At 49.1% G+C, this 11790-nt stretch overlaps 3 protein-coding genes across 3 annotated transcripts; 1 reads left to right on the top strand and 2 right to left on the bottom strand.

The window, feature by feature from the left end:
- The first annotated feature begins 3758 nt into the window (after positions 1 to 3758).
- LOC123105252 (uncharacterized) lies at positions 3759 to 4813 on the top strand. Its single transcript, XM_044527289.1, has one exon. The coding sequence runs from the start codon at positions 3902 to 3904 to the stop codon at positions 4541 to 4543; it is 642 nt and encodes a 213-aa protein (XP_044383224.1). The 5' UTR covers positions 3759 to 3901; the 3' UTR covers positions 4544 to 4813.
- A 1011-nt stretch (positions 4814 to 5824) lies between these two features.
- On the bottom strand, positions 5825 to 7567 carry LOC123101623 (uncharacterized). Its single transcript, XM_044522988.1, has 2 exons — positions 7559 to 7567; positions 5825 to 6380 (listed from the first exon to the last, which is right to left on the bottom strand). The coding sequence occupies exons 1-2, from the start codon at positions 7565 to 7567 to the stop codon at positions 6054 to 6056; spliced, it is 336 nt and encodes a 111-aa protein (XP_044378923.1). The 3' UTR covers positions 5825 to 6053.
- A 330-nt stretch (positions 7568 to 7897) lies between these two features.
- LOC123105253 (actin-depolymerizing factor 2) lies at positions 7898 to 11190 on the bottom strand. Its single transcript, XM_044527290.1, has 3 exons — positions 10947 to 11190; positions 9089 to 9354; positions 7898 to 8326 (listed from the first exon to the last, which is right to left on the bottom strand). Exons 1-3 carry the CDS (start codon positions 10965 to 10967, stop codon positions 8176 to 8178), a joined length of 438 nt encoding a protein of 145 aa, XP_044383225.1. The 5' UTR covers positions 10968 to 11190; the 3' UTR covers positions 7898 to 8175.
- Positions 11191 to 11790: the final 600 nt, after the last annotated feature.

Below are 11790 nucleotides of genomic sequence, written 5' to 3' on the forward strand. Positions count from 1 at the left end.
CAAAGTTTTTCCTATGCCTCTTATTCCTAAAAAAAAATGCATGCACGTCATCGTGCACACTGCGTGGACACGATCGAAGTGCTTGGGATTCGTTCTCCACGTTGTAGAATGGGTAGCTAATTTTGAAAAGCTTATGTTGTGGCCATCCGGACCAGAGCACTAGCTGTATCTATGGCTGATCGATCAAAACGGTTAGTTGATTCATATAAGATAGAGTAAACAAAAAGTTGATGGCTATGCATAAGGAGACTGAAATATCAGCTTTTAATATGCCATAAATTAGACTCCTGGTTACCAATTTAATAGCGGGTGCTAGACTTATCCCTACCGTTAATTGTGTGCCTTCGGTTCACCAATTTTAGCCTTTCTAAATGTAAGATTGAATGTTGAGTTGTTCCACCAAGACATTATGCTGCGCACGCTGTCAAGTGTTGTGGAGACCGGTAAATCAAGAATGTTCTAACAGGAAATGTGAAAAGAAGAAATAAAAAACCGTGTTTCGAGAAAACAAAAATGTTTAGAATTTTCCTCTGAGAGGAAAGTAATGAAGTCCTCGCATTGTTCCTCCTAATCTCGTGCTTGCATTATTCAATAAAGAATGCAGTTGTCGAACACGAAGAAGAACGAGATGTCGGCCAATGCCCACTTCACTGAGATGAGAGGCCTCATCGGTGAACTTGCTGTAACTGGAAAGAAGATCGATGACGACGGCCTAATCTCGATGCTCCTTGCCGGACTAGACACACACTACAATCGGTTGGTCTCGTCCATGTCCGCCAAAATGGAGTCAAACGTCCTCACGACTTGTACTCGCGGATTCTCATCTTCGAGGCGCGGCTGGATCCAAGCTCTAGCGGCGCAGTATCCCGCTGCCAACGCCACGTCATATGGTCATGGTGGTGGGACATGATACTAGCTCGGCAAACATGGCGGCAGCGGTGGCCTCACTATCGGGCACATCATGGTAACTTTGATGTTGTAGGTGTATGATAACATTATCAACACCACTCTTTCAAAATAAATACATTTGGAAGTTAATCCCCCTCGAAAATAAAGATCTTCATGCGGTTTCATAAATAAAGGTCTCATTTTGACCAAAGGGTAACCTGGCCAAATGTCATTGCCAGAGATGCAAAGAAAGATTGTTGATGTGTGATTATTCATCATTTGCCCGTTTGCAATATTGGTGTGGCAAAAGATACATGCAGCTTTTGATTTTCCACCCCCAGCTGGCATGGTGAATATGGTCGGTAATTGGATGTGGGGTGTTCCCTTCCTGCTCAAGGCACATATGTGTCAATGTTTATGCTTTACTTTAGGCGTTACAGAATTGTCGTAATGATCTTGTTCTATACAATTTCAAACTTTCTAATTTCTTGCAGGTCATCTACAGAGTCGCATGCTTCATACGTCCATGGTTTACCGTACTTCATGTGGAGGATAATGGATTCACACACTTTGGGTGCACTCAACTAGAGATGTTTGCACGGGGATTCTTCATCATGGCTGGATGATAATCGAATAATAGGATACTAGCACATATGTTGTGCGTTGCAACCGGTGAGATATTTTTTTTACAAGAAACAACGGGAGAGATAATTGATGTTTCCTTCAAAAACGGTTTCTCCAGTGGTCGGTGACAGAGTGAAGAGTTGTGGTCTTCTCGTGGGTCATGTTTAGCCCGCGAGATCTTCGTAGTGGTGGGGTTAATCAGTTTGGCGGTAACCACTCAACTCGTGTCTTTTTTGGCCATGATACCATGTAGAATTGTACGCACCAGTCAGTTCACCCGAACGCTCAAGCTTATGGAGAAAGGTGGGCTAAGGCATTTGTACTTCGAGACTCAGGTACATGGATTGTGGGTATTTTGAGCCAATTTACGAGGCTAGCAACCCATGTTATCATGTTTACTATATTTTAGATGTTCGCAATTGTGGGTATATAGATAACGAATCTATGTGGTCGGGCTACATGCATAAGAAAAAAGTAAGATTTTGTATTGTGTAGATACAGATTCATGGTTCCTTATGTTTTTCTACTACAAGTCATCATTCCTTTTCAGTTTGGTCATGCAAGTTTCAATTTACAATTCCGTAATTTTCCGTTCCAATTCACCCCTTTTGGGCATAGCCCACCGAACACACGTGTGTAAACTCACGGAAACAAAGTGTGCCGACCCCGTAATGTGATGCAACAAATGAAATGCATCTGCCATACTCCAAACTACATTAGGACATGAGTGCACGGGTGTGATAAGTTTTTTTTGAGAATTTTTTTCATTCATATCACAAATCAGTACAAAGAAGTTGACCCTTACAAGTACACTGAAACGCAAACACAAAGGACCATGAACACGTAGAGTATCCTAGTACAACCATAACATAAGAAAATCTCCGGAGCCCTATGTCATCATCCCTGAATCTTCAAAAAAGACCCCTGCAGCAGAAGGATCTGCAACCAGTCGCAAGCAGGTCATCATCTTCGACCACGGTACAATTGCCACCACGCTGCTTCCTCCTTTCTTGACACCAGCGCTGAGAGGGCATGGACATCAATACAACACACCTGCAACAGCCGTCGCCATCTTTGGCTTTGAGTACCGTGAAAAGTGTCCCTTCCGGAAGGAAGAGAACTCGAGTCATCCGACCGGTCCAGCACCGCGGCCGGGCCATCCGCCCGGGCAAAGCAGGATCTCCCACCAGTATCAGCGCAGAAGAAGGAGAAGAACAGCAACGGAAAATCATACCAACAAGGAAGAAGAAGGGTCTTCGTCTCCCTGCATCCATCGCCCATCTGAGGACCCAAACGGCCAGTGCCGATGGACCTTCAGCCACCAAAGCCCGCGACCTCGACGAGACCCGGGGATCCCCAACTCCGCTGGCTCCTAGACGAAGGCAAAAGCCTCGCCTGACCGCGAACGGAGCCCGGAGAAACTTATTCCGACACGACACCACCGCAACGGCCTCGGCACCGTCTCCCTCAACCCTAACCCTACCACACACCCACCTAGCGAACATACCCGAGGTTCCCCCTCCCTCCCGCCACCGGAGCGGCCGACGGAGAGAGAGGGAACCGGCGGCGTCACCGGCGGCGCGCAAGGGAACCCTCGTCGCCTTCCTGATCGCCTGTGCGATCCTACTTTTCCGCTGTGTAGGTTGGTAGGTGCGGCAACTGTTTGATCCGACGGGTGTGATAAGTTGACCACATCCAACCTCGTTGGGACTTCAACCGACCATGAGACACTGTGACTTGCTTCACGGTCTCGTGGGTCTGCCTTTGCCGGTGTAAGTTTTAGATGGCATGGTTCAAAGGAAGCTACGCGGCACAACCACCGGTGGGCACGACCTCTCGGGGTCTTTTGCCCAAAATGTCGAAGGTGTTTTTCCAATGCCACTCATTCCGAACTTTGAAGAAGCATGCATGCACGGTACCATACACGCACGCAACGTCTCATACCTACACAGAGTTATGTGATTAACTGCCTATGGTCTAAACCGAGCTTTGCAGTTTCAGTATCAAGCAGTAGTCGTTGGTAGGCTGAGCGACGTGACGGGTGTGTGTGTGTGTATATAGACTGGGGATGAGAGCCGGAGGGTTGGGCTTCCAACTTCCGAGTGGCGGGCCGGGAACAGACAGAGCCCGTGAACAAATCTTTAGCCCATGTGGCCCGGGCAGCGTGCACACTGATTCCGACCGTTGGGTCGCCTCGGGTGCGCTCTCTCGCTCGCTTTCGGCAAAGCCACGCGCACTCATCTCCCCGACCGTTGCCGAAAATTCCCCTTCAAAACCTCCCCACACGAGACTCGCCATCCCCACCCATCAAATCCACCGCCACACACGCCACCCTCGCCGGAGAAGAAGGATCCATCCCATCCCATCCATCTGCATACCAATCCGGGCCATGGCCGACGCCGCCGCGCTCGTCGCCGTGCCGCCGCAGGCGCAGCCACAGCAGAGGCACCCGCTGAGCCAGATCGCGGCGAGCGGGACGCACCGGCTGCTGCTCAAGCAGTGGCTCAAGGAGGAGGACCTGCTGGCGCGGCGCGTCGCGCTGCGGGAGGCCCGCCTCGACGGCGCGCGCAAGGAGATCGCCTTCCTCTACTGCGCCTTCTTCGCCTTCCACGCCGCCTCCGTCCTCCTCCTCTTCCTCTCCGCCTCCGTCGCCCCCCTGACCACCTCCCCGTCCTCCGCCTGCCGCCGCTCCTGGATCCCCTGCCTCGTCTCCCTGCTCGCCTCCCTGGCCATGCTCTGGGCGCTGCGGTACAAGGCCGACACGGAGGCCGTGCTGGAGCGGGTGCTGGCGCGGGAGCAGGAGGACGCCGCGCTGCTCGGCCGCTGCGTCGCCGAGCTCAAGCGCAAGGGGCTCGAGTTCGACCTGCTCAAGGAGGTGGACGCGCTGCGCAGGGCCAAGGCCCTCCGCGTCGAGGCCAAGGCCGGCACCGACGGGCCCAGGCGCTGGCCCGCCAGGGACCTCCCCGTCTTCGCCCTCTTCGGCGCCGCCTGCGGCGTACTCGTGCTCACCAGGTTCCTGCTCTGCAACTAGGCCGAATCTCGCGAATCATGGTCCGTTCCGTGTTCATCAGGACTCCGATCGCTGGATCGATTGATGAAGCGTACTACTGTTTCTGTTCGTTCCTGCAGAACTGTTTGTTCTGCGAATTTTGATGTCTGTAATAAGGATAAGATCTGTTGCCGATGCGTTTAGTTTCGTCCGTGTTGGTGTTTGCTGTTATACCAGAGGGGCAAAATTACACTCCCAAACCTCAAGTGTTTATGAACATTAAGATATAAGTTAATCCCCTAAATTTGATCCTCTTTACATTGTCCTTGTGTGAAGGATTGTGATTGTTCTGTCATGCTTCTCTTAATATCAGTTAGTTTCCGAGTTCCTGAAAATCGACGAGACATTGGCACCACAATTTGCCATGATATCGAGTTATGGGAAATGTTCAGAATAAATTACCAAGTCTCGGAGCGTCGGGATACATTCTGGAACATCAAGGAAGGGGTACGGTAAAGTTTAACACAGGAGCTAAGATGAATGAGTCTTCAGGGAACCAGGTGTATTTAGTAGAAGAGACAGTGCCAGCTCAACTCTCTAGTTCCTGAATCTATTCTCCTCCTTTTGCTTGCCCTTTACACCTGAAAACTCTTGACAAGCCCGATTCCATGCAGCTTCAGATGCAAGCCTGGCAAAAGGAAATTGCAAACCAAGACAGAGTGGTTAGCTGATTGCAATCGGAAACCATTCCACCATAGATTTGCACTTGCTGTAATTAAAAAGATGAACTGTGCCCATGATGATGTGTTGATTTTTGTTTGTGCTTGTACCAGAACCAGAGGGCAAAATCAAAATATGTGCAATCACCATCCCCTCTCCATACAATTACCATAAAGATATGTTTGCCTCCATTTGATCCTCATACATTGATATAGTTCTGCACGTTACTATCTTCTTCCTTATGAGTATTACTGCTAGCAGCAAAAACATCTGAAGAATTCAGCCCCGTTTCTGGAAACCAAAAAGATACTGTCAGCTTTCCATCACCTGGTGCTATTTCTGGAACATTTGGGGAAGAAATGTGCAAAATCAGTGAGTTGCAAGTGCCAGATTTGGTGCCCAATTCGCCTTGCATCGAAAACCATTATTCAAGGAACTTTCGGGGGCAGTGCCATCTCAACTCTATCTAGTTCCTGAATCTGTACTCCTCCTTTTGCTTGACTTTTGACACCCGAAACTCCTCCATCACATCAGAAACCCAATTCCACTCACCTTCAGACGCAAGCCTGAGAAAGCAAGATTTGCATACAAACCAAGCAACGGTTGATTGATTATCACAAACTAATATTCATATAGTAATTCATTACATCGATTTGCGCATCTCATAGAGACGCAACTGTGATCACAAATCATCACACCGGATCAACCACCCTTCACAGTAAGCATCACACAAGAAACGAGCAACAAATTACTCCATGTACACGGTATAACCAAACCCAGTAAACAAACAACACCAACGCTCCAGCTAAGGAGGAGGAGGGAGCTCGACCGATCAGACGGCGTCGGGGCCTTCCTTCTTCAGCGGTGCCGGGTACGGCCCCGGGGACTGCCCGGCGACGCCGGGCGGCGGCAGGGGCGTGCCGTAGATCTGGGCCCCGACGCCGGCGCGCATCTCCTCGCGGCCCTTGTGCTTGCCGAGGAAGTAGCAGCCGAAGCCGAGCAGGATGGTGAAGAATATGAAGGGCAGCGAGATCACCAGCACGAACCCCATTGCCCTCCCTCCCTCCCGGATGGACGCCTTCAATCCAAGGCTGGCTTGGATGCTTGAGCTTGACTGATTATACGAGGATGGGGGGGGGGGGGGGGGGGGGGGGAATTGCTGCGGTACTCTGCGTTGGGAGGGGAAGCCGCGTGGGGATTGGGGGGTTTATATGCACAGGGGCTGCAGAGGCGAAGGATGGTGTGGAAGAAGGCGGCTGGAGGGAGCTGGAAGCTTGTTGAGTGTGCTGCCGTGAGCGCGTGACGGCGTACGTACGGGTGACCGTTGGCTTGGTGCTTAATTTGGGGGCAACGGTCGAATGCCTTGGGGCCTTCTGTTCCGTGGAGCGTGTGTTTGGCCACGTCGCCGGTACTCCCTCCGTTCCGATTTACTCGTCCTGTAGAAGTACATCATCTTCTATGGTGTTTTGAATCTTCTCTTGCAAAATCAGGATGGGAATAAAATACATGACTTTGCAGTACAGGTGATTTTAGTATCATTTTTGTTGGATTTTTTTTTTGCTGGTGATAGGGATAACTCTCTCGTGGTCGACTGTGCCGTGCGGTCGGCCTGAGCGTGGACCCCACCGTCGATCCTCCAAGGCAAAACCGCACGGCGAGCTGAAGTCGAAGACAACGGGCTCGTCGAGAGTTGAGACCAAGCCAAAGACCGGAAATAGCGGAGGCAAGACAAGGCGGTAACGAGTATCTGAGGAAAAGAATTATATGAGACTAGGTCTCACGGGCTAGTTAGAAAATCAGGGGGAGGGGAAGATTAGATGCTTTATGATTTGTGAATGTCACATATCATCTATCAGCATGGGCCTCACCTGCTAGCCCGTGAGACCTGATCTCATATAAAAAATTTTCAGCACCTGATGAGAACCCCTGGCCTGGCTTTTTTTTTAAAAACGAGCCTAGCCCGGCTTAGGGTTAGGATGATGGAAGATCTCGGCGTTGGAAAATAAGCAGGATAGCGAGATTCAGAGGGATGGTCGAGGTGACGACGAACCAATGGTGGTGGAGGTCGTGGCAGTGGGTAGAGAAGCGTACCAGCCAATGTGGGTCGAGGGTCGTCCACGGACGACAGTGGCAAGAGAAGATGGTGGGGTAGCGTTCCTGATAGCACCGACGGTCGCAACTCCACCAGCATCTGGGAATGGAAGTTCATGTGTACAGTCTGCTCCCTCCAAATTCGTGAGAACAGAGTACTCCGCCGTAGGATCCAACTTAACACGACGGTTTTTCAGTAAATTAAGCTGAGGGTGGTCTTTCTAGCCCTCAAGAAGAAAAACTAACCTCCTCCATCTTTAGTCGAAGGAAGTACGAGTATTTGGGAAAAGAAATTCGTCCTTCTTTGTTTTATAGGATCCTCTCTCTCTCTCTTTTTTTTTGGTATAAGAGATAAGGACATTAGAAGTGATTCGTCCTTCTTTGTTTTAATCCATCGAAGCCAAAGGCGATTCTTTCATGATGATCGCTCAATGGTTCTAGACTTCCCGCCTGGGTTTCACCATTTGTACATTCTGGAAGTTCTTGGACCGTAAGTACAAAGGGTAAAAGTTAGCAAAAAAATACTGCCAAAAACAACCATGAGTTTCAGGGAAATACAAGTGCACAAGAGAGACAAGGAGAGCATTCAGGAGAATCCAAGCCTAGCAAACCAGTATTAATACCACAACACATGCGTTTTTCAGGGGTGTTTCTTGCGTTTACAGGCTCCGACATCATACGAGTAGAGAGACCTCGGACAACACTTCATCAGCTAGAGCCATGCATAACAGCTGAATGATACTCTTACGTTTTACAGGAAACCTGGATATATCTGTCTTATTAACAGCACTGCGGCAACAGCATTACCACGGACAGCATGGATTTGCATCCGGCTGAAGCCCACAGGTGATCATCGATCCGCCCTAGTGCGCCCGGTCGCGGAGGACATCGAGCTTCACCTCGGTCGGGTCAGTTGCCTGGATCTCGTAGTGGAACCCGTCGAGCTCTTGCTTGATGCGGTCCTTGGAGGTGGAGTACAGCATCTTGGCGCAGATGCGCGATGTGTCAGGGGACCTGGGGCAGCATGTGCATTAGTTATATAGAAATAAGGTGAAAGTGAGATCAATGGTAAGGGAAGAGAAGATGCATCAGCCATCAGGCATGTGCAGATGGTGATTTTTCATCTATGCATACTAGCACCGCTATCAGAGAAGTCAACTTTCGCAATAAAGAACAAATTGGCAAAGCATATTCTGAAGACATGTGAACATGCACTGTTGTTCTTTCTCGACAGCTACAAGCATAGATACCAGGCACAAACAAAATAAGAAAAGGCTATCATTGCTATAGATTCCTCTAGCAATGTCCGTCATGGTTATTATAAATAAGCTGAAATGGAAACATGGGAAAGGAAAGAGGGAGTGCATCGACTGTAAGTTAGTGCAAATGGTGATTTTCAGAGAAGTCAACTTTCATAATGGAGAACAAATTACACTATTGGCAAAGCATATTCTGAAGACAAGTGGACATGCACTACTTATCTTTTCTGGACAGCTACAAGCATAGATACAAAACAAGAAAAGGCTATCATGGCTATAGATTCCTCTAGGAATACCCATCCAGGTTAATAATTCAGTACTTCATATAGAAAAATATGAACAAACAATATATCTAGTGTGGACACATCTAGCGTAGATTCGTGAGAAGCACTCTACTGCTTACCCTACCAGGAACTTCCATGACTATGTTAGGGTCCATTTTTCCAAAGAAGCTATTAAGACTAACTGGCAGATGAAGAAAAGCATTAACATATGGATATGTGACTATGAAGCTCACCAGGCAATGAAGAAAATCTTGCTTTTCTGCACATTCTCCCCAGTAACAAAGTCAAAATCATAAAGGGCATATCTGCAGTCGTTTTCTGGGAGACAAGCCAGGAAATCATCATAACTCTCAGTTGTAGCCCCCGTCTTCTCCACAACAACCTGCTTTTGCTTTTCTTCTATTTTGAAGATGACATAGCGAAATGCCTTCTTCATCTGAAGCTCCAGGAATGTCTCCCTGATATCAGGAGCAACTCCCATGCCAGAGGATGCATTGGACTGCAAAAAGAACACACATAAGAGAATGATGGAGACCAAAAAGTTGACAACAAGCCAAAATGTTTTGAGAATGAGTCTCTGTTCCAGATTATCCCATAATTCCAAACAAACATATATTAAAAAAAAGACTTCATTCTTGGCTGATAATATTGCCATTGCATTTCAACTGGATACGTGTGACTGTAAAAACAAGTAAATAGCCTTTCAATTGTTCAAGAGGTCAAACGAATCAACAGCAACACCTCAGTAATTGTAACAGTGTAAACAACCTTTGATACAATCGTAGTGTTCAATGTAAAGTTCAGAAGGTCTGCATTTCTACTTGCAAGATTGGGTTTAAATTCACAAGGGATCAGATTAAGGAAATTATTTGTTTCTGTAAAGGATGATCGGCCTGATCAGAGACCAGGGTAGTGCCCTGGGATGATAAGCCATGCTTTGTTGTTCATGGTCATTTCGAAAAAGGTTCTAACAACTTCTGTTGGAAGGCTTTCGCCCCCAGTCATGTTCTCCTAACTAAGATTCCATTCTTTGACACAGAAATATGCAGTAAACAGGAAAGGAGGCTCTTAAATCAATCATCCTGGTCAACAAATGGAGCTGATTCCACTAGCATGCCAAAACACAACCAGGTAATCAACTATCTCTGTCTCTCTTTTAACTATTCAACCCAATCCTGGATAAAAACTACCATAGTAAAATTCATGAACCATGTAATGTCAGTTGCACGGCTACAAAATCCGACCATAGACAAAAAGTTCAAATACCACGTAACAAGCTCAACTACACCGATTCGTCATAAATTACGACCCCAATCTTACAGAAGATGAATTGTTCAAGATGTATTAACCGATTTGATAAGACCGTCAGGAAGCATAACCAGAACAGTCTCCAATATTTACCTACACCAAACTAAAGCATGAATATGAGTGCTTCCACTCTAAAAATAGGAAACTCGGCTATTTCACTCCGAAAAGGAAAAGACCGGTTCAAACATGGCTGTCCCTCGACCACCGATGGGGACTCGATTTTCAATGATAATGCAAGATATATGAAAGAATAATGGCCATGTATCCAAGGGGCAACTGACACGCCAAGTGGTCCATTGCTCTCCTTAATTTCCATGGCGACATAGATATCGACACCTGGTGCTGATGGCATGCAGTACAGATAACTACAGAAAAACAGATAAACTACCAGAACCAAAAAAAATCAGGTAATCAGTCAAACCCACGCCGAACTAGGTACCCACCGAAACATCCCCAGCCCATCCTCGCTCTACCGCCACCTTCCGCCTACCCTCCGCAATCCACACCACCTCGCGCTACTCGAAACCCAAAGCGGTTGCTGAAAAAAAAAACAGAAAACCCGTCGCAACAAACGGAACAAACCGCTCGCACGCCGTCGGATCCCACGGCCTTCGGCAGTCTCGATCAGATCTGACCCAGCGGGCCACGACGAACCCCTACAGTACAACCGCCCGCAGATCTAAACCTCCGCACGAACACGCGCACGAGCGAATCGAACCGAGACGAAGCGAACTGCCGGCGCAGATCGAAGCGAGCAGGGAGAGGAAGGGGGCGGCGACTCACGGAGGTGCGCATGAAGGCCATGGGGTCGGGTCGGGGCGGAGCGGAGGGGGACGGGCGGCGCCTCCGCGTCGATCGCACGCGGACGGGGAGGGGGAGGAGGAAAGGAGGCGAGATTATTCCCGTTGCTGTTCTCTTTTTTCAGAGGGAGCGCTGTCGGTTGCGTCTTTTGGTGTTCATATACGCGCACGCGCTGATGCGGGGCGGCGCGTGAGGGCTTGGGCGGGTCGCTGGCGGGTGGGGTCTGGGGTCTGTGGGGGAGGGGTGTCAGTGGGGTGGAAGGGGGTGGACTGCGGGTGCGGGCATGGGGGGGGCTGCGCGGCGGTGGATCCAGCGGCTGCGATGCGTGCGGCGGGCTGGATATCACGGATCCTGCGGGCGGGCCCGCCCGCAGAGCCGTGATGCGTTCGGGCTCTTTTGCGATATGCAGGAATAAAAACGAGGGCAGCAATCGTGGGAATAAACACGAGGGCAATTTCATGTAAGAAGAAAGGACATTTTTGCAGAGTCTTGCTGCACGCGTTGGCGTTGGTAGTAGAAGATAGAGTGGGTGAATGAAACGGTCGCCTTCTTCTCGGCGAGGCAAGGTATTTAGGTATCCTTCATCGATGATTGACTTGGAGAATTAATGGATTTTTAGGAAGAAACGCCGATTCACCAAGATGGGGTTCCCCTCTCCTTTCGTCTCTCGTGAGGCTTGTTATCGACGTCGCTTTCCTTCATAGACCCCTACCGTCCTCCTTCGGAGGCCCCTTCCCTTCTTGTCCTTCCTGTATCTGCCAGCAGTGAGTAGGGTAGGGGCCGGTAGGGGCCCCAACCCACCCCCGGGCTCTATTGTGTCCGTATT

Source organism: Triticum aestivum, chromosome 5A (assembly GCF_018294505.1).
Source record: "Triticum aestivum cultivar Chinese Spring chromosome 5A, IWGSC CS RefSeq v2.1, whole genome shotgun sequence".
NCBI classification, from domain to species: Eukaryota; Viridiplantae; Streptophyta; class Magnoliopsida; order Poales; family Poaceae; genus Triticum; species Triticum aestivum.